Genomic DNA, 24,366 nt, shown 5'->3' on the forward strand with positions numbered 1-24,366 from the left:
GGGAATTATTTTCAGTACGTAGGATAGAAAAACTGAATAATCGATGTTTGGTTGTTTACGGATGGCAGTGGAAAACCGACTACATATATAGTTGGCTTTAAGTAGTTAATGTGTTAAAAGTAACAAAGAATTCTTTGTTGTAATTCTAAAAACCACAGAAAATATGGAGTAAGTAGCTCTTATAATACTAAATTATCGAATTATACATATGATACTAAAGATTTCAATGCACCTGTTATATAGATGAGGATATAGGAGGTGGGGATTTGGTTACTTTATTATTTTTTTTAGATGTGGTTCTTCATTATGCAGTCAAATATTTAAAGTAATTTCATACATCTATATTTCGTTACGAGTGGTAAATGAAATACCAGCTTATTATGTGATGTAAGAATCAAGTCTGGGACAGGTTGGTCCTGACATGCCTGACAATTGGCCTTTGATAGTTGACAGGCTATTGCTGACCACTTTTAAAACCCACTTTTAAAACAATTAAGCCAATAAGGGTTCCGCTAGAAACAATAAAGCCACTCCTGAAACAGACAACACTTTCAATTAATAGAAGAAATTAATGACTTTTCTTAGTGGAAGAAAAATTCTAGAAAAATGTTGGTAGGTGACTTTCTGATGTGTCCTCAGGATTTAAATAATATATATAAATAAAACTGATATTTTTATTCAAGTTCGTGAATGATTTCATTTTAAATATTTTATATTGATTACCATAATGCAAATCTTGCGACGAGTGAATGTTTTAATGCGTTGTAGCGTGTAATTTTCCAACCATTATTTTTCTTGTAGGTATTTAATATTTTCATCATGCTGAAAATAAACAAGTTGAAGTAACAAATACGTAAATTAGATTCACTTCAGTGTATTATTGCCATTTATTGATTTTTCATTTATTGTTTTGTGTAGCAGAAACTGTGTCCAATGATTTAACTTTTTATTAACACACTTCGGACGGGTGTTTTTTACACCTGCAGACCGCTGGTGACAGGATTTTATAATTATTTACATATAGTTAAGACCTTAACAAAGAGATTGGTACATGATATTCATATAAAAACATTAAATATATATAATTCCTTCTATTCTGACTTTGAAATGAGGCTGGCGCAGAAGGTAAAAATACCCTTTCCGTCCTTAAGCATCAATTGACCGAATGGGTAGAAATACCTTTCCCGTCCATAGTGTGTTAAGTTCTAAATAGATAAAAAAGTTATTGGCGGGAACATTGATATTTATATTTAAATCCATGTAATATTACATTTTTGGCATCTCAACATAGATGTAAAGAATATGGAAGTCTAGGTATTTATTAACCTTTTAAATATTTAGACTTCCATATTCATATTTATCTATATTGATTTTTTTTGACGAAGTCTGGGCATTTACGGGGCTGACGACCTTCATAGGCTGGTTTAAGTGATCACTTTACAAACGTGTAACATTCACCAATTCTACCCATTATTGACAACCACACTACTCAAATTCTCGGAAGTTCTATATATTTGAACCAATTTTGAAACATTGTTCTTGAATCACTAGAACTTCACTAGAGACATCTATTGGTGAGATGAAAAGAAGCTTTTTATTGAGCAGAAACTTTTTTATTAGTATGTGAGGTCCAAATCCTGGATTATAATCACACGCATGAGAAACGCCAGGAAATATCATTTTCATTTTTATCATTTTAGCTTAAAATTTGACCAGATAATTTATTTACAACACTCAAAATGTTGCATCTATATTGAGATGTCAAAAATGTAAAATAACTCCAAAGTGGAGAAACCCAGATTTGTGAACAAGTATTTAGACACACTCAAAATGTTGCATCTATATTGAGATGTCAAAAATGTAAAATAACTCCAAAGTGGAGAAACCCAGATTTGTGAACAAGTATTTAGACATACTCAAAATGTTGCATCTATATTGAGATGTCAAAAATGTTAAATAATTCCAAAGTGAACTCCAAAACTCAGATTTGTGAACCCGTATTTGTAATTGAAACCCGTATTTGTAATATTGGCAAATGATGGCAAATAATTTTTGCTAACTTTGTGACCTCTTAGGGTCTGTTATTGTCTATTATGCAGTTTATTAATGACTTTTGTTCGACTGGGAGATGGAGGGGGGAAAATAAAGTCATTATTTTGTACTAAATGAGCATTTTTTTACCATGTTTTGCTAGATACAGCCAAGAGAGCGCAATTCTTTCCATACTGTTTGACATCAACTGATCCAAATTTTAACATGTTACATGCCAGCTGGAAGCAAAAATACAAAATAATTCAGAAAAAAGCGAATCATACAAATGTCTCTATCTTCAAACCAATCGGTGAATAACTTTACAAGGTATAAATATTGTGAATAAACTAACATTATTTATATAGACAATGAAGGGAATGCTACTTTCATAAAATTTTGAATATTATGCTATAGTCTGTAATCTGATGATATCACTGGATCATTCAGAGAGGATTATTATATAAATTTAATTGTATATATTTGTAAATAAATAAATGAGATAATCAACATTTTATTTATTGTTTCGGCATTAACTTTGTGGTAAGACATGTTACAATGATTAAAGAAAACACTTCGTTTTTTACCACTTGAGTTTTATTATAGACTACATGTTTCAGAAGTTGAACTTCCATCATTCAGGTCTGTATAATAACAGACCTGTATATACAGACCCGAATGATGGAAGTTTAACTTCTGAAACATGTAGTCTATAATAAAACTCAAGTGGTAAAAAACGAAGTGTTTTCTTTAATCATTGAGATAATTAACTGTGCAGATAGCTAGAAGCTTATTTAAAAAAAAAAACACTTGAATAATACCACTTATTGAGTTTTATTTCATTACACGAGACTAGTTTTGAAAACTACAGTTGTTTTCATCTACAGGTAAATAGTAAAACATAAAAATAATCAACATATCATTCCACAAAGTTAATGCCGAATCAATAAATAATATTACTAGTAGCTTGTTCATAACCAGTTTTTGGGTATTTTGTTCATCAACTCAGTATTGTCCGCCTTCGTAGTGTAAAGATCAGCACGATCGGCTACCGTACTGGAGGTCCTGGGTTCGATTCCCAGGGGGGAAGTGAAATAAATATGAGTGATATTTTTACTCTAATCTTTGTTTAATATTACCCTGGACTGGTACCTGAAGCGGAGGGCTAATCACCTTTCCTTCACATGTCAACAAACAAGATAACACTGCGTTTATATCATGCAGTGCCCAGTACACCATCGGGTGCGGGTGAGGGTTTGAAGAAGAAAATTGAGTGTTAAGTAAGCTTGTTCATTGGAGTTACAGAAGTTACAAGGTGTGAAAAATCAAGAGTTGCTCATTTTCTAGAAGGCTAAAGGTATAAAACAATATTAAAAATAGCGCTCCTATAAATAGACCGACAAGTCTGCAAACATTATCATCCGCGAGTCACATACATAATTAGTACCTCTTCCATCCGAGACCCATGAATATTCTGGAATGTTGCCAATCTTTTAAAACAATGAATTATAATGTCTACAGATCTACTCTGGACATAATTTATAGATCAGGGCAAGCGATGCGATTGTATTCAAACCATTTCGATTTGTGCAAGCTTAAAATTAATTAAAATCAAACGTTGGCACAGATCGGATACCTTCAAAGTGACGTGACAAAATACAATACAAAAAAAGATACATAAATATATTTAAAAAATATATATATGTATATTAAATACGATGTACAATATGTTAAGCAGCAATCAAATATACCGCAAATGATTCAGAGATATTAGGAGTAATTATGGGGAAAAATAAATTCTATTTCAAGCGGCAAGCGAAACTTTAAATAATCCAAATTCCAACATCTTGAGTGACTTTTCGGTGGAATGTTTGTTTTATTTTTGTTAACATGTGCCATTATTCAATGTCAGGTAAGACTTTTGGTGACGTCATGGGACACAAATGATGTAAGAGAAGTCAAAATGATTTTGATAAATAAATTGAACCTTGGTCAAAAATGTACCACAAAATATTAAATATTTTGCACAAAATTAATACATAAATATATTTGTCTTCTTTTTCTTTTAACACTTATCAGTATCCAATGGTGCATAGGGCGCTGCACCATTTTGACACAGTGTTTTAATTGATTGTTAATTGCATGAATATGTAATTAATAATAATAATAAATCCCTTACCGCACCCAAATGGTGCATAGGGCACTGCTTCATATAAACGCAGTGTTATCTCGATCAATTACACATGAAGGAAAGGTGATCAGCCCTCCACTCCAGGTACCAGTCCAGTGTAATATTGAATAAATATTAGAGTGAAAAAATCATTTATATTTATTAAACCCCCCTGGGAATCGAACCCGGGACCTCCAGAATGGTAGGCGAGCATGCTGACCATTACACTACGGAGGCGGACATAAAATACCATAATAACAATATGATTTTTAAAGAGCACTTGAAGAAATAATTTTCTGAAATTGAGAGGAATACCTCATGGTCAATACTAATAAATAACCACTTGATATAATAAATGAATTTTTAAAAATAAATACTGATTCACTAGTTTGTTGGTGCAAAATTAAATTCTCACATAAAAAAGCATCCAATTAATTTACTTTGATTATTGCTTCGTTTTTTGTAGAATCATCTTGGCGAACAGCAACTGTGACGCTTCTTTTAACATTTGCACTTTGATTGAAATCTCTGTTTATCTCACAGAGCTCATCGATTAACCTTTATATAGAAGAAAAGATACGAGTAAGATTAGCCGTTTTCAGGGTTTTCTCATAATTTTTTTTCTTATCGGCACCAACTGGCAAAATTGTGAATCGGCATAAACGAAACCGGTGCAAAATGACGGTTACCTGTACTGTCAGATGGTATTAAAAAGCAGGAACTAGTTCACGCACCCAATACATAAATAATTATCATTCTTTGGTTAACAAAACATACCTGTGAAAAATTAGGTTTTTGATTTCCAAGGACTTCAGCATGTAATATTTCACACCGCATGGGGGGATCATTTGAACTCAATGACTGAAAAAAAGCTAGTTAAAATATTTACATGATCTTTGATTTTGATACATTCATTATAAAATTAATGAGCTTTCGCTGTAAATACTTTATGGTGCTCAGACTTCCCTTGAAATGGTTCTTTGTTTCTGTACAAAAATCAAGACGAAAGCCGCATTAACACATTGTTTGCCGGAAACACTTAAAAGCATCTTTTATACATATACTGTTAATAGAGAGCGGGAAACAATTTCCGGGTTGAGGTGTGTAGTCAGGTAAGTCACAAAATGGTAAAAATGAGATTTATAAGTAACTTGACTAGATTTTTTATTGCTTTTTTGATGTGAGTAGTCGGTCCGCCCTAAGGTAAGTCCTAAAAGTGGAGACTGACTCACTGAATCGCTCGCGGCGAGCATCACCGAGCATCCAAAACTATGGATGGAGCGCTCGGCTCTGTGTACTGACTGTCTGAATGCTCGCATCGTAACGTGTTACATACGACGAAATGCTTCGGTCAGTCTCCACCTTAAGATTCAATATAAGTAATGTGGTAATCAGTCATGACACATTTTTCATCTTATCGGGTGTGTACACAGATAAGTCTTGTGCGTAATGAGGTAAGTCTTCTCTGGAAGAGACTTACCTTACTACTTGCGGCATTTTGGTCCGTACATACGTTACGTCCATAGTAGACTGCACCGTCCATTGCAGTGGCAGGTTTAAATACTTCACAACCATTGACGATAGTATTAAGCATATTGTTATCTATTCTGATACATGTGCAGGTCAGAACAAGAATAGCCACGTAGCTGTAATGTGCATGATGGCATTGGATGTTCGGCCAATTTACAGACTATTGACCACAAATTTTTGGTCCCGGGCCATACATATATGGAGTGCCATAGTGATCATAGTTTGATTGAGAAGAAGAAAAAAATATATAATGTGACTATCAAATATTCTCATGATAGGATGAAATTAATATGTGATGCCGCGAAGAAAAATCCATTTAAGGTTACGGAAATGACATGCACAGATTTTGTCAACTACTCAGATCTATTAAAACAACTCAAAAAAATAGATTCAGATGGAAATAAGTTTGTTTGGAGAGCCATAAAATGGTTGCGATTTAACAATAATGAACCGGGGATTATTGAGTTTAAGACAACTATCGATAAGACAACTGCATTAAAAAAAAATACATTGAGGCAAGAAACTAGATTTGGAAGTCAAGCAAACATACACAAGACCAGTACCGATTATTAAGGAAAAGAAAAAAGATTTGATGGACCTACTACCATAAATATCCCCATATTACAGAAAATTCTGTAAGGCACTTGAGACATCTGAAACAGTAAGGGATATTTTACCCGAGACCATCGAAGAATCTCACAGAGAAGTTTAACATTTTATTATTTAAGTAAAATTAAGTATTGTAATGTAATAAAAAATGTATGTTCTTTTATTTAAAAATAAATAATGATGTGAAAAATGTATTTTGTTGCTAACATTTTTTTTGTATTTAAGCGAATAAAAATAATAAACCTATTAACTGTACAGTAAGGTAAGTCCAGTAAATGAGTCAAATTTTTGCAAATTTAGATAAGTCCTTTTTTTTTTAAATCGTAAAATATGTAATGAAATAAAGTAATAAGCCAGGATGTTACACAAAATTAAATGTTCATAAGACAAATCGTTAGTTTTTGCTTACTGCATGTTGGGAATTTTTTGAAATTTGTTTTTGCTATATCTCAAAATGACAATTTTGGACTTGACTGGGTTCACACCCCGACCCGGGAATTATAAGTGTTCTATTTGCTTCCTTTTGGTAGAGCGCGAGAGACGCCAAAAAACATTGTAAAGATTGGAATTGGGTATACTGAGGGTCAGGCGGCAGACTGTCCGAGTATAATTAGTGTCAAGGTTGATAAAAAAACTGCCGTGTTAATAATCTGTATATCGTAGTCATACAGGAGAAAGTGATCAAGTGCATTTTTTACAAAAACGTGATCATTGACTATTTGATATCTTACTCGCTTAATATTGCCCTGAAAACAATTACAACGGATTTTAATCTTGGAAGGATAATATATTGACTAGTTAAAAATGACTAACTGCATTGATATTTATTTTCTTGCCAAGCAAAAGTGATGGCCCTCCTGAACATTTTACGTTTTGTTAGTTGGTCACTTTCTCCTGTACGACTACGATATATAAAATCTTACAAAATAAAGGCAAAATAAATATGTAAATACCAAATACACTTGAGAAGCTCGGCTAATTTGAATACAGTTGACGTACATTTCCAAAGCTTTAAGGTGTTCTGTGCTCGTCGTCATGCGGTCTGAACCATTTTTGAAACACGCATACCAGTGACATAACCGTATAAAGATATATCCTGCGAATAAAGGCATACATTATAAAAATAATGTCACATAATACATATGACTAAAAAGATTTACATATTGCCACCCATATTTATAAAAAACATAAAAGACTCACCCCTACCTAGACTCCATACCAAAGAATATATATATATGTATGTATATATATATATATATATATATATATATATATATATATATATATATATATATATATATATATATATATATATATATATATTTTTTTTTTTTTTTTTAAAAAAAAATTTACTTACTTATTATTTTTAATTTTAATTTTAATTTACTTTGTTTATAAAAAAAATAATACTGTAATTGTAAAACGAACTCCCTTGTATTATTTAAATATGTATTTTGTTAAAAGATTTAAAAAATTTCAATTTAAAAAAAAAAATGTATTTTTCAATTCAGGAATATCAGAGATTATCAAGTTTCACGATAAGCAAAATTCTTATTTGCTATCGGGAAAAACTTATTATTATAATACTCGCTGTACCCAACCACGCGTTTTTGTGGCTCAATCTGATAAAATGAAAAAAGAAAAAGCACACAATTTTAATATGTTTAATTTTATAATACTTGTGGGAATACAATAATTAAGCAGCTGTCAAGAAGCAGGCAGTCCGCCATGAGAAATATGTAGCGCGTTTTGAGCGTATTGATATTACATTCAAAATATGGTACACTAAGACCTCACTTTGCGTCGTAGATACGTTCCAAAATATTGTGACGCAAATTGAAACAACGCAAAGTGAATTACTATTTTCCATTGGAAATCATATAAACATCAAAGATAGCGAAAATGAGTCTTAATTCCGTATCGAGAAAACAATTAGAAAAAACGCAAAGTGAGGTCTGAGTGTACGGTGAAAAAAACTGTTTTTTTATCTGTCACTGACATATATTCACACATGTCGCTCACTCTTTTCAAGAACCTCATAAATCAAAAAACTAGATTTTTCAGGAGGACGTTTTTAAAGTTTAAAAATATAATGCAATGTATTAAAAATTAATATCAAGCCACTTATTAAACTTTTTACTGTGCAACATTTGAAAAATATTTTATAAATTAAAAAAAAATAATTAAATGATACCTTTTCTTCAAAATGCAATAACAACACTTTCTGCCCTGTAGCGGGTAAATATTAAGTTAAAAATATGCCGCTTTTGCTGGAATATAGTACATTTTTTGGGCATTCCGAAAACATGCGCAACTGAAAATTGTCAATTTTTGATTTACGACGTTCTTGAAAGGAGTGAGCGATATTCATAGGAAATATATTTAGTAATATTTATAGATAATATATACATCAGTCATAGTCATAGATAATATAATTTAATAAACCTGTGCTGTAAGAGTCCCATCCCGCCTCATGAAATTTGGGTATTGGCTGAAAATTGTCTTTCATTGTGATATAAGGAGAGTAGCTAGCCAAATGTAGTCCCTTTGAGCAGCTAAAGAAGTTGTATAAGCTGAAAATGTGATTTATTCATTGAATCGCATCATTTGAAGACAGCAAAAATAAATAATAAAGTCACAAAAAGTATCTTTTATAACATAGACATAGCAAGAAAGCATGTCTTTCAAGCTGTTTATAAAGCGAATTATTTGAGACGTTTACTATTTTGAAAATCACCAAAATAGTGAATTTCAAAATAATAAAAAGAATAATATTACATATTAGGTGTACAAATAAGTTTCCACTGCTTGACAAAAATTGGTGCCACCATTAACATTGGACATTAACACCATCCTCTAAAAAGATTAGTGAATTTTAATTATTACCATTTTGCATGCGAAAATGTGGAGTTTTGAGCCAAATATGAATCATTTATGGGATGATTTGGTTTAATTCTTCAATTTCAAGAAATCTGCAACTGAGGCGGATCGATTGCTTGTAGAAGCATATGGTGACACTGTTATAAGTGAGAGAAGTTTTTGCGATTGGATTCAAAAGTTTAAGATTGGTGAATTTGACATTAAAAATAAAAAAACGTAGCGGAAAGAAGAAAGTATGGAAGATGCGGCATTGGAGGCATTATTGGATGAAGATTTGTGGCAAACGCTACATTAGGCGTGACTTAACAAGCAATTTTATATCGGTTAAAATTATTGGGAACCATCGAGGAAAAATTCCAATTTCCACATATGAAATGCTCCATGCCAGGCATGAACGAAAGGGTTTTCTGCACAGTAAAGTCACTGGTGATGAAAAATGGATCCACAATGATAATCCAAAATGGAAGAAAGAAATCACAGCGATAAGCCATGTTTCAACATCTACAGCTAAGCCAAACATTCATGGAAAAAAAGTCTTGTGTATTTGGTAGTATCAGCCTGATGTTGTATATTATGAGTTCATACTGAACAATAACCATTCTGCGGCTGTCTACCGAACACAATCAATGAGATTGAGTCGAGCACTCAAGGGAAAGCGCGCCCATGATAAAGTTATTCTCCCGGGTGATAACGCTCATCCACACCTATTTAAAAACACTGAATTGGGAACTTTACCCCACCCGCCGTATTCAGCGGACATTACCCCTACGGATAACTATTGTACCGATCGATGACACATGGCCTGGCTGAGCAACACTTCACAACATATGAAGATACAAAGAATTGGGTTGATTTGTGGATAAGCCTCAAAAGAAGAAGTATTATTCCGATCCGTATGCTGCCAGAAAGATGGGAAAAAGTAGTATGTATCAAGCAATGAACAACACTTTTGATAAAACATAAAGTATTGTTCATTTAAAATAAATTCCCAATTTTCAATAAAAATTTTCGGAAACTGATTTGCACACTTGATAAAATCACTCACAAATGAGTGAAGGCGGAACAAATTTAATGTTAAAATTTTTTTGTCATATTTTTGGAAAAAAAAACTATTTAACATTTTAACCCTCCCTTCCCGGTGTTGTGTACCTTGTACACATTGCTTCTAATAACCATAATATCTCTATAAATATAATAAATACAAAGCTAAGATTTTAGGTAATCCTCCATAACATATTTACAAATTGATTTAAAAAATACTATTAATAATAATCAGAATTTATCGGGTACATCGGAGGTATTTTGTGAATATCGGGAACAAATTTGCGTATAAACAGCGCGTAAAGAGTATGCGGGAACCGCGACACTATATTCGCATCTCACTCTTGCACACTAGCACTGTGCAAGCGTGAGGAGTTTAAAGCTCAATGTTCTCTGGCTAGGGGCCAGAAGCTTTTGGGCTTCCGACAAGGGTGGACCTATGCTTGTTACGTAAGCGTTGCCAGATGGTTTTTTAATGTTTTTAGCAAATAAATCTACATTATTATCATTTTTGACTTCAATTATAACTAATTAAGGAGATTAGCTATTTAAGTCCGTATTTTTCCAATTTAAAATCGCAATTTTTTACCGCGCGTTTTAGCACCAGAAGGGAAGGGTTAACTAATACTTTATGTTTCAGTTTGTTTTTCACCCAGAATAGAGCAAAATAAGTATAATTTTTAAATATTTAGAAAAACAAATGTAACCCCTTCTCCGCACCTAATTTTGTATATATTTTATCTATTACTTGACTCACTTTTCTAGAGATGTAGATTCTGTATACTGAGCTTTCTTGACAAAAGCTTTCATTTCAAAGGATATAAACTTTGTATCAAAGACAGCAGGAAAAAAGTCATGAACATTTTTTTTAAAAGAACTGTATTTTTTAGGCAATGGCTCTATAAATTGATTATAGAATATGAGAAGATCGTAGAGACCATTGTGAACGACTATTGGTTTTTTAACTTTTTCCAAAACCTTTACAATGCGGGAGAATCCTAGGACGTGATTTATAAAAAAATCTTTATCCTTTCTGTCATCCTGTATTTGAGATTCTGTCACTTTTTTCTCGCATTTGAGAACCGTAACCTGAAAAATACAACAAAATATAATTTTTGTACCACATTCTCTGAAAATCGAGAATTCACAATATTTTATCAATGTACGTGAAAAACAGAAATGCAAAAAAATTGTATTTTAATACTTTCAAAATATGTATATAATAAAGTCCGCCTCAGTAGTGTAATGGTCAGCACGCTGGGCTACCGCACTGGAGGTCCCGAGTTTGATTCCCAGGGGGGGTCAGATAAATATAAGTGTTTTTTTCACTCTAATATTTATTCAATATTACCCTGGACTGGTACCTGAAGCGGAGGGCTGATCACCTTTCCTTCATGTTTTGACGATCAAGATAACACTGCATTTATATGATGCAGTGCCCTATGCATCATCGGGTGCGGATAAAGTTTTTTTTTTTAAAAGTGTGTTTTACAACATTTATATTTTGGCATATACATATAAATAAATCTCATAAATTGAAACTGTGAAAAATTATTAAGTAATTTAGAGAAGCCTTTGGTTTAACCTTTTCACTTAAGATAATTTTAGTTAAATAAGTTTTTTAGTGTTTTCATACTAAACCCTAGAATACTAGACTATCATAAAAATTATGATGGCAATACGATGATTCCTGGAAAAAAACAAAGTTCGCGTTGTTCCCCCTAGTTTACAGCGTCTTTCTAATAATCTTTTAGTTTTTTGAAATTATTGCGTGTCTTTTAACCCCAAAAATGTTACTATTACTTCAAAAGAAATAAAAGTTTTTGATTATCGTATTTATTCCTGTTTTATTTCAATGTCATATTTTTTTACGAATGTTTAGTAACAAGGTCACTCGTAAGATAGTTTAATAATCTAGGGTTACGGGTTTAAAATCAAGATAAAAAGATCCTTCATGTCCACAGTTCCGCAGATTTGGGGTTAAATGAAGTAATGGAAACATATGATGTAAAACACTCTAATTATCATTATCATACATATGATGTAATTTGCAAACCTCGTGTCCTTTATTGATTATTAATAATTGTGGAAATTGCTTCACAAGCCTCTTATGCATCAAATAGCAAGTTGCCGGATTCCCAGAAAGAGTAAACAAATCATTCATTTTTGCTGAATCTAGCCAACTGGAAGACAAGAAAAATTATTGAAAAAATAAATAAACATATAGCATATTTTTTACCGATTCTCTGCCTTAAGTGCATTTATACGCTCCCCAATGCCGTGCCTGCTAGGCTGGCCATACAAAATTAGTGTGTATAATTTTGTTTCTAGCCTATGTTAAGCAGTAATTTTAACAATTTATTTCATTGAAAAGATATATTATAATATAGAACAAATATAAGATCATATTTTCATTTGGTCTGGGTGATTGTGATGTATATTTCACATCTATCATCCCATCCTTACTATTCAACCAGCATGCGAAATTCTAAAATAGACGTTTTGTGGATTCCTTAAAAGTATCTTGGTAAATTTTCAGTTATTTGACTTGCTTCAAATTACTTTTTTTATCCTCATCCGCAACCAGTAGTGCATAGAGCAGGATGTTAGATTGATGTGAAAAAAATAAAGTAAACTTCACTGCTACTGTTACTGGCATTAAAGTGTAAGGGAAATTTCTAAAACCAGATTATTATTACATTTCGAATGGTGTTTTTTATGCCTGTGGACTGCAGGCGATGGGATTTTATAATTATTATGATATAGTTAAGACCTCCACAAAGAGATTGGTACATATTCGTATGAAAATATTAAATATGTAATTTCTTCTTTTATGACTTTGAAATGAGGCCAGCGCAGAAGGTAAAAATACCCTGCCCGTCCTTAAGCATCAATCAACTGAACGGGTAGAAATACCTTTCCCGTCCATGGTGCATTAATAATATTTACAACCTGATGTTGTTAAACATAATATGCCTTGGCATATATTTAATTTAGAAGACAAAAAAGTTCTCTTTAGGGATGGGATTTCATAAGGATTTTGACCATCCTATTCTCAGGCAAAATATCACCATTTTTTCTACAGAATTATGAAAACAATATTTTGTGTATTCACACCTGACAAAATTTTGCCATAATAGGTGTATTTATTAAAATGTAACTGATACTTTCTCATTATCGTGTCGCCCCTCTCTCTCTCTCTCTGTCTTGTCCGGATGTGTATCCATTACGCATCAAATATGTTAGGCACAGGTAGATATTTCTTCAAGTGATATGGGTTAGTGCGGAAAAAATATGGGTATCATGTACGGTGATATGTGTAGGGCGGTTAAAGATATTTACACCACGTAGTTCAAGAGTAAACATTCATATTAAATAAATACTTATTTCATATCAAGTTCAGAGAAAAAAAATATAGGAACCTACTTGGCAATGATTAAGGAACATCCCGTCAATTGCTCCGTTTGGTAAAAGTCCAATAACCATTCTATTTCATTATCTACTTCACAACGCAAAGTACTCTCTTCATGCTTGTTCAGATAAGGGATGCCTTCAAACATAATCTGAAATATTTGCCACAAAATTAACAACTAATACTTGGCAATAATCATCATAGGAGTGCTTACTTAAATATAAAAATGAAACACTTGCGCAAGATCACTTTTTAAGTTTATTAATGTAAACATGACTTGTTTCGAGAACTACAGATGTTCTCATCGACAGGTGAAAATGCAAACTGAAGAAACAAAGTTAAAAATACAAACAGTTTGTATTTTCACCTGTTAAGGAGAACATCTGTAATTCTCGAAAGTAGCCGTGTTTACATTAATTCACTCAAAAAAGTGGTCTTATATAAGAGTTTCATTTTTATAATAACATCATCATGATTATGTACAAAGTTAATGCCATAAATAATACAGGAGTGCTTATTTTTATCAACAGGCCATTTACTAAAAAAAATTGCAAAAGGCCAGTGCATATAGTGTGTGATATATTTTTTTGAATATATAAAAAGCGCTGCATTATATTCTGGGTAATATGATAGTTTGAAAGTCGAAGAGTTAAGAAAGAGTGCCAGATGCCCCGATTTAGGCGTGATTGCCTCGATTTTTCAGTAGCTGTCACGCGTCACGCTTCATGCCAAAGTTGCAAAAACGCCCCGCTTTCAGCACTTTTTAAATTTTTTACTTACTATCATTCATTACTTCATATTACTTCTCTTGTATATTTCAATCCATCCTATCGACTCTATTGAAAAGAATGATACCTGGGGATCTGATACGCGATGGATGTATGTTTTTTTCTCTTGTTTGCTGTCGAATAAAGTTGGATTTGTTTTATTTTTAATTTCTGGGTTGTATCGTATTATTAGGATTAGTTTGTTGTTGACTTTTAGCAGGTAGAGACATACAACAAAGGAATAAAGTGTAACGCAAATTAACCGTTATACCTTGCTTTATTTCGGAAAAAGAGCATCACAGAGAGCCCCCCCCCTGAGATCAGTCACGCTTTTCAATTATCTGAGATCTGGCAACCCTCTGTCAACACATGGTCTTAGATGAGAGGATAAGTCGCTCACTCCTTTCAAGAACGTCATAAATCAAAAATCATCAATTTTGCCCTGAAAATGTACTATATCCCAGCAAAAGAGGCATATTTTTAACTTAATATTTACCCGCTACATGGCAGAAAATGTTGTTTTTGCATTTTGAAGAAAAGGTATTGTTTAATTATTTTTTTAAATAAACTAAATATTTTTCAAATGGAGAAAAAACCTTCAGGTTTTACCTAAAAAGATCTGTTGCACAGTAAAAAGTTCAATAAGTGGCTTGGTATTTATTTTGAATACATTGTGTTATATTTTTAAACTTTAAAAACGTTCTCCAGAAAAATCAGGTTTTATTATTTATGACGTTCTTGAAAGGAGTGAGCGAAGTATGATGTGAAAAACAAAAAGGAATGCTCACTAACCTTATTAAAGTCAAAATTATGACTTTTTAAAAATTCCAAAGCAGAGCCCCTAAAAAGGCAATTTTGTGATATGCGTCCAACTGCCTGGGGACACAGGTGAAAAGTGTAAGTTGTCGATGTATAAGAATTTTTATTCCTGTCATACTGGAAAGCCGATAATCCAACTTGTGTCGCAATTATTCCTTCTATCCCATGACGAAGTTTTGAGTATCTTACCGCAGCGGAGTCAAATAAGCTGAATAACACAAAAAGCAGCATTACAGACTAAACAGTCGCCAATATGAAACATAGATTTATCAGCCATTAACCACCCTACCTTTGGGTTATACTAATGTGTAAAGGCAAATACCCGTAACTCAAGTTGCGGCTGTTTGGCGTAACACGGCTCGAAGCATTCTTATAACTGGCCTCTATCATATACAATCACAGATTTTGCTCTATCTCTTTTCTTTACTGAGATATTCATTATCCAAATAGCCGCAAAATTTTATTAATTTGATACATGTTTTGGCAAAAAATCTCTTTTCTTCACTGATATATTTATTATCCAGACGCTAAATTTTATTGATTTGATATATGTATTGGAAAAAGCATCATTTTAAGTTTACTATAAACTCGTTTATCTCAAAACTACTGTTTTTAACTTGCGGCTATTTGCATTTGCACATTAGAATATCCAAAAAGTTTTTCATATGATTTCTCTATAACAATACTTATTTACAATATACAGGATAATTTTTTTTTTAACAATATACCTATTTATGACCCTTTGCAAGTCACAGGTTTTTAGCATAAGATGTTGCCAGATTTTTTTGTTTTGGTTATGACATTCTATGGAATATTTTTACAAATTTATTCTTTATTGAATGTAATATATCAATCAACATAATCTCGACATATTCTGCAAACATTGCAAAATAGGTAGCCAGTGATATTGACCTCGAAATGCTAAGAGTGCAGTATGACATATTCGTATGCTTAGGGCGAGTAGGAACAATTTGACGTATCACGACACAATATGTACCTGAATGTACGGGATATAGATTGTTGCATTTGGGCGATAATATAGTGGAAGTATTACGTACGTTTGTATAAGTAGGGCCGTTAAGTGGGACAAATTTAGGTAAGGTTAGGTGACAAAAAGTTTTTTGTTGCGTCGAGAAACCACGATTTTTAATAAATAGCGGAAGGATGTGCTACCCAGGGGTGAATTTATGGCATCGCAAATTCCCTTCTCATAATTTTTTCGATGACGGCCATCTCTGTCACTAACATGTATGTTACATGCTTTTAGAATGCTGACGATTTTAATCTGAACGAACTCTTTTACCTTGGGTTATGATTATCACTCTCCAGCAGCCCACTAAATTCCGCGTCGAACGCTATAAATGTGCAGGTTTCCAGATTCTTCTTAATTTCATCAAAATGATCGTGGATATTGAATCGGGTGATGTCCATTATTACGTTTTCAAGTCAAATAGATAATATTTAATCGTCTGTGAAAGAGATGAATGAAGAATACACGGTACAAGTAAAAATCATACAGTTTATTGACAGTCATTAAAATTGTTACATCGGGGTTTACGAAAATAAGAAATTAAAAATTATTATGTTGCGAAATTACCACTAAACGCAATAACATCTATAAATCACGCTGCTTTGATTTGAATTGAAATTGGCATAGACCATTGACAGTTTGAAATTTGACATTTAGACCATAGAATACCAACAACACGTTGAAACCAAAGATTATATCCTAGAATTGAAACAACAGGCATCGCAAGCATTAATGTGCTCCCATAGACAGATAGCGTATCAAATCTTGGGCAAATCATTTGTAGGTACTATGGGAAAATTTCATTTTGATACCCGATAGCTGAAAATCGCTTCCTACGAGGAGATTCGGGCCTCATCTAGATTTATTTTTCAAATGATTTACTCCTATCTGATCCGACAGTAAATGCACGGGGAATACATAACAATGTTTCCAGAACGGAAGTTGCATTTGGGTTGGTATTACAGTAATTGGGTATCCAACATTTTTTTGATTTACCTAACGTCCAAGTGACTCTGAAATCTAGCTTCTGCTTATGAAACATCGTTTACTATAGCCCTAGTTAGGCTTCAACTTTACAAGTTACTTTTACGTAGTTGTGAGTGGATTTACTCTTTATGTATAAAGTTAATATGATTCCATTTAATTCATGAGTTCTAGGCGAAAACAATCGCTAGGTGTCCCACATCAAATATCTAGCTGTCTTTAATGCTGATGCATAAGGACGTTTATATATAGGCGTGTACCAATAAGTGGGAGGGTGGACCATAGACATTAACAAAAAGAGCCGCCAATAATTTAGCAATGACACCAACATCAAAATAACTCCATCGTTTCTGTGACGTCATTCATTGCCAACTTACGAAAGTAACGTATTTTCGAAGGCGAATTTTCCAAAAGAAAATTATGAATGAGAATTTATGATTAAATTGGGTGTTATAAACATAAAACGAGTCTAAAACAATCCTTTATAGGTTGAGTATGTTAAATTAGATATCCCTCCCGTCTGACAAAGATCCATTAGGTTGGTCTAAATCTACCTATTTGAAAGGTATCAATTTCGAAGAGGTAATATTAAGATCGATAATACATAACACAATTAATTAAACAGTGTTAAATTTTATTTATTTGTGAACTGTAACAAATATTGTACAATATTTATTTCAAACAGTAGTGGTGCAATGTTTACCACTGTTGTCCAACTGCTTGAATGAGCATATCGTGGACCTGAAAAACAAATAAATGTTTATGAATGGTACACATATTTGATTAACAATAAATTATAAAAAAGGGAAAACATTTTAAACCGATTTACTAACAACAACTTTTGCGACACTGCGAAATACTTTTCACACATTTCTATTTTGGAAGGCTGTGGAAGGCACTTCTGGCATATCTCTTAAAATGTAGGCAGGTACCCACTTAATAACGAACAAGAACCTCGCTTTTTTTAATGGAGACACTCGGTAATCGCAGTGCGTTCACTGACAGAGCAGATCGAAGAGGATCAATATAGACGCAACGCGGAGCAGTTCATGTTTGCTCTTAATAACTCGACACTGGCTAGAACACCCAAGATGGGTGAAAAGCCATTAAAAAGAAGAAGAAGAAGTGAGCAGGCATATTATTACAATATTTTTTTACTAAGGTACCTGCACAGCTGGTCTTGTACCGAGACAATAAAGAATAGCATCAGTGATGTCAGAAGCTTCAAGCATCGTAGGGGGCTGAGGACCCGGAGGCTCAATGGGTGCTCCGGTCAAATCCGCAAAATACTTTCTCGTCATTTCAGTGTAGACTCCCCCTGGACTTATGCTCTATGAAAAACAAAACAAATCTGCATAAAAAATATTGATTATTTGATTGAATACGCCAAGGGATTTTATAGGGCATATAAAATATTTTTGCCATCAATATTATAGGTGTCTCAACTTTGAATTGAACGTCCATCGTTTATATACGAAAGAAGATGGAAGTTTGAGCATCCCAGCACTTCGGCTGTCCAAACTTAAAACACAGTAAGGGACATTTTTTTGTATAACGTTTTTTTGGCATTTTTTGACTAAGTAGAATCTACTTAGTACAAAAATGAAAAAAAAAAGTGCTACACAAAAATGTCCCTTACTGTGCTTTGAGTTTGGGCAGCAGACTTGGCTAGCTTAGTGATCACTTCATACACTAACGTTCACCGTCATCATTGAACATGCAAATTGGATGATTTTTTTTAAGTGTATGCATGCAATTTTAGTGGATTATTTTCAGATACTGGTTCCCATCTCATAGATTCGGATGTATGGTTGATATGGCGCCATCAGTTAAGAAATTTGTTAAATATTTATAGTTTACATATGAATGATATTAATGTATATGTACATATACATAAATACATATTAATGATGACATGTTATCAAATATCCTCCAATTAACTTTAAATAAACGAGTAAGATTTCGCAAGTCAAGAATTTGTTTGATAAATTACAACCAAATATATTTGGTTTTAATATATTTAAATTATTATAAACAATACGGGTTCATTGTGATAAGGGTATATCATACGAGGATTATTTCTACTTCTACTATTTTTATAATGGTTTTTCATATCTGAAGAGCTTGATTTCTTCTAAAATAAAAATCTTTTTAAATTCATTGAAATATTTTTGTTGTTGTTAGTGAAACATTAGATTGTAATATATATTTTTAATATTGACAATTTAAATTCATAAAAAATCCCCTTTTGAAACGTGACACAGTATATCTTTGTGTGAGACTAACGATGTTTAGTATGTAGGAGTATTTTGGTGGACTTACGGTGATTTTTATGTTGCTATTTTGACTTTGAAGTTCAAGTCTCAAGGCTTCCGTGAGAGCAGTTACAGCGTGCTTGGTAGCGCAGTACATCCCCACTCCCAGACAGTCTTTATTTTGGGGCACAATATGACCTAAAATGCTGAAATTTTATATAAAAAATAAGATTGAAGTACCAATGTGGGCTTTCACAATGTGGTATGAAAATAATATACTCGTACATATGTATAATTTTAAGTAATTTACACGGATAATAAAATAAAAAAATGCTGAAATTTTATATTAAAAATATGATTGAAGTATGTGTTTTTTTATGTGCTATGAAAATAGTACACACTTATATAATCTAAAGTAATTTTCACGTATTATAAAATGAAGATTGCTGAAATTTTTCATAAATAAATTAAAAAGAATTATGTGGGCTTTTACTATGTGCTATTAAAATAATATATACTTATTTAATTGTGAGTAATTTTCACGGACAAAAAAAAAAATCTGGTAATTTAATCATTTTAATTACTTTAGGTTGAGCTCGCGGAAAAAAAATCAATGGACCTTTTTGGAATAAATTTACCATTTTTTGAGTTTGGGTCAAGGGATGAGATTTTGATGGATTTTAGATAAAGAAAATACTCATTGGAAATTCTCTCCCTTCCGCTGACGACGAATTCCCCGAATCGTGAAAACTGAAACTGTTGCCGGCCAAAAGTGTCCTTCCCCGTCTTTAGAAATTTAGAAAGGAGATTTTTTTATCGTTCAAGTAAATTTTGAAAACAAATGTTGAAGTATATATTGTAGGGCACGTTTTTACCTGTTTAAATGGATAATGTGACCATTATCTCCCCTTTTTCTCATTGTCTTTAAGGCTTCCTTTGTGCAAATACTAAGACCAATAATATTAGTTTGTACCATGTTATTCCAATCAGACGTTTTACCTGCAATATAAAAAATTTACTCAATCAAATACTTTTAACGAGATTGATAACAAACCAAAATTATATAACAGCGCACAGGACTATCATAATATTTCCCCGAGTATAAACCGCAACGTTTAGGGACCTTTAAAATGTGATAACCCCGACCATACTGGGGAGTATAGTAAAGCTACACAGCGTAACCTTCTTGATTTTTCTGATATTTCATGTTTTTAAATGAAAAAGAGCGTAAGGTTTTGTAGTAAAGATATTCTACTCTGTTAACCAAATAAAAAAAATTATACAAATTATTCTTTTGATACACACGCATATTTCAATTCAATACTATTTTCAGATAGGTCTAAGCGGTTTGCTTGTTGATAATAGGAATTAAATTGTGGCAGATTGGGGTAAAACCGTAAAGGCTTTAACTCGATGTCCGCGACACTCTCCACGGAGCGATTGCTCGACTAACTTTATGCTTGTCATTGTACACAAATTATCATCGTAAAAAAAAACGCTTAATGAGTTTGGAGTGAATGCATGGGCCAAGGCCACTATAATTGATCAAATATTAATTACCATTCACTAATGGCGCTGGTTTGACAAGTCCGGCATTGTTGATTAAGATGTCAACTCCTCCTAATGTCTTCTCAACCCAATCAAATGCCTTCGAAATGTCCTCTTCTTTTGTCAAGTCACACTTCAATGCATAAACTTTTCCTTTTGAAGCCGCAGCTACTTCCTAAAAAAAAAAAACTAACAAATAATAGGCGATAGTTAGAAAACGACAGCTGAACTGTTAACTCACTGTTGCGGCAATTTGCTGACAAAATGATAATTATTTTTAGCACATTTTTTTAGTTTTTACGATTTTTGAGACTGTTTTATTTTCTCTCGTGAAGGGTTCGATATGTAACTTCGTTTTCATATAATTTTAAGCGCTTATTGTCAATGTTTCAAAAGTAATTAATCATATTGAAGAATCCATATGCACTAAACAAGAAAAATAAGACTTTTATAACATTAAAAACGTATTTCAAAATAAAACTTTTAATTTTACCCCTATTTATAAAAATCTACTCTTGGCTCTTTCCTCATTCCTCCACCGTTCCAAAGGCACAACTCTCAAACTTAGTGTAGGGTTTTACCAACGGTGTTTGATAATGACGTTGAATGCATCGAAACACGTGACAATTACGTAACGATAAATGGTAGTATTTATCATGTAAAAGTTGAATTTGTAATTTATAGATATTACGACAATATATGACTGCAAAATCAATTAGTGAAAATACAAAAATGCATTTTATTTACGCTTTTACAACTTACGCTTTTTGCGATTTACAACTTACGATTGACCTCACCTTAAAAAAAATATTACAAAACAATTTGCATTTATTTCTTCGAAAATCTTAGTCGTACTCCATACTAGAGTTTTTATTGAGGCTTTTGTTATTTTTAAACTTAAATTATAAGATTTAAAAAAAAATTGTTGTTGTATTCCTGTTTGTTTTATCCGGCTGACTATTTTTGATTTTGATCGACCATCCTAAGTATTTTGCTGCTCAAATAAGCAAATAAAATAATACACGCAATTCAATACCTTGCAATCACAGGGAAAAGATTTTTGTGAAAATGCTAATTTCTGTGAGAAAGTTCAAGATGGCGAGGCGGTGTTTATAATAATTCAGAGATATTCCCCGAGGCCAACGAACAAACAAATAATATCTGCAGTTGGGATTAATAAATGGCGTGTTATGCTTGACTTAATATCAGGCAGTTAAAACGATTGGGCTTTGTAAAAATGATCGCCAGAAAATATCATGATTTTGTAGCAATAGTACGAATGGTTCAATGGTCTGAATCGAATAGTCGTGTATATACGTTTGGGTCTCTTTTTATACGATAGATGCGTTCCACGGATATTCGAATAAAAAAAATTCGCATAAAAAAATACTTTAACTACATACAAAACTGGGGGATAGGTTCCATTATTTTTAAAAACCGCATAACTTCAAATTAATATTATAAAATAAACCAAAAATCGCATAAAAAAAGTTTGTAAAAAATCATGAAAACAAAAACAGAAGAGCTTTTTAAAAGACATCCTTGCTTCATTAGCTTCCCAAAAAGGTATAAAATCCTATATTTATTTTAGGAAACCACATTGAAAACTAATTTTAACTTCCTGCGGTTAAAATGCTGGTGGCGTCAAAAGTCTACGTAATCGGAGGGCATGTACAAATGGATGTGAAGGAAGCTAGGAGTGTACATCAGGACATAAGAGTGTGGCGTTTTATCCTCTCTGTCTACCCCTTTAGCGAAACGCACGTCGTTTCCCTGAAGGGATAGACAGAGAGGATATATTAGTATCTACTCTTATTCAATATCGTTAAAAACAAATGATTCTTATAAGCTCCTTATAATTGCTTTTAGGTTATTTATATTCATAATAAAATAGTAACCCTACTCTGCGATGGTTGTAACACTTTAAGAAGTGAATAAAAGCTTTGTAAAAACGTATTAGTTGTTACCTTTAACAGATCATCCCTTCTCGCGAGAGCTACTACAATGATTCCTACTTTAGCCAGAGCTGGAGCCAAGGATGCTCCTATACCAGCGCTTGCTCCTGTAACGACAGCCACTTTCCCTACCCACCGATCCATTTGGTAAATAGAATGACAAATATAACAGAAAAAATGGACTGTATTCAATCAGTTGAATACGGAAACTGAATTTATTTTACCGTGACCTATGTTCGTTATCAATTTTCTTACATTATATGTAGATATATATATAGTATATCACAAAAAATGAAGAACAGTGTGTTCGTTAATGTATTTTTTTATCACACAATTTAAAAATTTCTCAACGTTCCGTTAAAACTTTTATTTATCTAGTAAATTACATTGCCCTTAATCCATGTTCTGAAAATCAATGTAAACGAAGCCGTAATCGTCAAGCTTAACGACAATAAGTAGAAATTTGGTTTAAACGACTTGGTTTGGTATTTAAGTAAATAATTGGTATAAAAAAATCGTGACCTATTGGTCACGATTCTAGATGAAATAAATAAACATACATATATATATATATATATATATATATATATATATATATATATATATATATATATATATATATATATATATATACATATATATATATATATATATATATATATATATATATATATATATATATATATATATATATATATATATATATGTATATATATATATATATATATATATGTATATATATATATATATTTTTATATATATGTATATATATATATATATATATTATATATATATATATATATATATATATATATATATATATATATATATATATATATATATATATATATATATATATATATATATATATATATATAAATATATATCATTTGTTTGCTGAAAATTTCAAACACACGCGATATCAATGGTTAAATTGTCAAATAGATAAAATACGATTACAGATCGTGGCGAATGCAATATTTTTTTTACTGTTTTTCGATATTGTTATCTCAGCATAGAAGAAGAAAATGGAAGTCTGGATAATTACAACCCCGTATATACCCAGACTTACATATTCTTTGTTGAGATAACAATATAAAAAAAATACCCAAGTGAAATCCAGATTTCCAAACAATTAAAATATTATTTTTCGACATGTTAAAAATAATCTTTAACGATTTTTACAGAATATTTTTACGTATGATGGATTAAAATCTTGAATACTTAACTACTTGAAAATGCAGTTTGTATCTAGGTCTATTTAAATTACACAGATAATATTATATTGTGTGATGTGTTTCATTATATGTAATGTATTACGATATTCGCAAGAGAAAA

The 24,366-nt window shown here is 32.0% G+C and overlaps 2 protein-coding genes across 2 annotated transcripts; both read right to left on the reverse strand.

The window, feature by feature from the left end:
* Positions 1 to 319: 319 nt before the first annotated feature.
* Positions 320 to 16,953, reverse strand: LOC148308273 (pre-piRNA 3'-exonuclease trimmer-like). Its single transcript, XM_088262034.1, has 12 exons — positions 16,854 to 16,953; positions 16,560 to 16,725; positions 15,230 to 15,464; positions 13,685 to 13,821; positions 12,315 to 12,441; positions 11,016 to 11,347; positions 8,783 to 8,910; positions 7,291 to 7,433; positions 4,976 to 5,059; positions 2,182 to 2,270; positions 724 to 822; positions 320 to 533 (listed from the first exon to the last, which is right to left on the reverse strand). The coding sequence occupies exons 2-12, from the start codon at positions 16,685 to 16,687 to the stop codon at positions 455 to 457; spliced, it is 1,581 nt and encodes a 526-aa protein (XP_088118160.1). The 5' UTR covers positions 16,688 to 16,725; positions 16,854 to 16,953; the 3' UTR covers positions 320 to 454.
* Positions 16,931 to 23,239, reverse strand: LOC148308274 (farnesol dehydrogenase-like). Its single transcript, XM_088262035.1, has 6 exons — positions 23,041 to 23,239; positions 21,086 to 21,248; positions 20,401 to 20,524; positions 19,593 to 19,731; positions 18,437 to 18,601; positions 16,931 to 18,011 (listed from the first exon to the last, which is right to left on the reverse strand). The coding sequence occupies exons 1-6, from the start codon at positions 23,170 to 23,172 to the stop codon at positions 17,970 to 17,972; spliced, it is 765 nt and encodes a 254-aa protein (XP_088118161.1). The 5' UTR covers positions 23,173 to 23,239; the 3' UTR covers positions 16,931 to 17,969.
* Positions 23,240 to 24,366: the final 1,127 nt, after the last annotated feature.

This window comes from Brachycentrus maculatus, unplaced genomic scaffold (genome assembly GCF_059751285.1).
Source record: "Brachycentrus maculatus isolate JH-2025_06_01 unplaced genomic scaffold, ASM5975128v1 h1tg000172l, whole genome shotgun sequence".
Lineage (NCBI taxonomy): Eukaryota > Metazoa > Arthropoda > Insecta > Trichoptera > Brachycentridae > Brachycentrus > Brachycentrus maculatus.

Excerpts from the sequence above, each read along its gene's own strand:
- LOC148308273 (XM_088262034.1), bottom strand. The coding sequence starts at position 16,687 with ATGGACATCACCCGATTCAATATCCACGATCATTTTGATGAAATTAAG. Across the intron at positions 11,348-12,314 it reads TAATCAATAAAGGACACGAG|GTTACGGTTCTCAAATGCGA; the intron begins GTTTGCAAATTA and ends TGTATTTTTCAG. Across the intron at positions 2,271-4,975 it reads AAAAACCTAATTTTTCACAG|CTGGCATGTAACATGTTAAA; the intron begins GTATGTTTTGTT and ends TTTTGCTTCCAG.
- LOC148308274 (XM_088262035.1), bottom strand. The coding sequence starts at position 23,172 with ATGGATCGGTGGGTAGGGAAAGTGGCTGTCGTTACAGGAGCAAGCGCT. Across the intron at positions 21,249-23,040 it reads GAAGGGATGATCTGTTAAAG|GAAGTAGCTGCGGCTTCAAA; the intron begins GTAACAACTAAT and ends TTTTTTTTTTAG. Across the intron at positions 18,012-18,436 it reads GTACAAGACCAGCTGTGCAG|GTCCACGATATGCTCATTCA; the intron begins GTACCTTAGTAA and ends TTTGTTTTTCAG.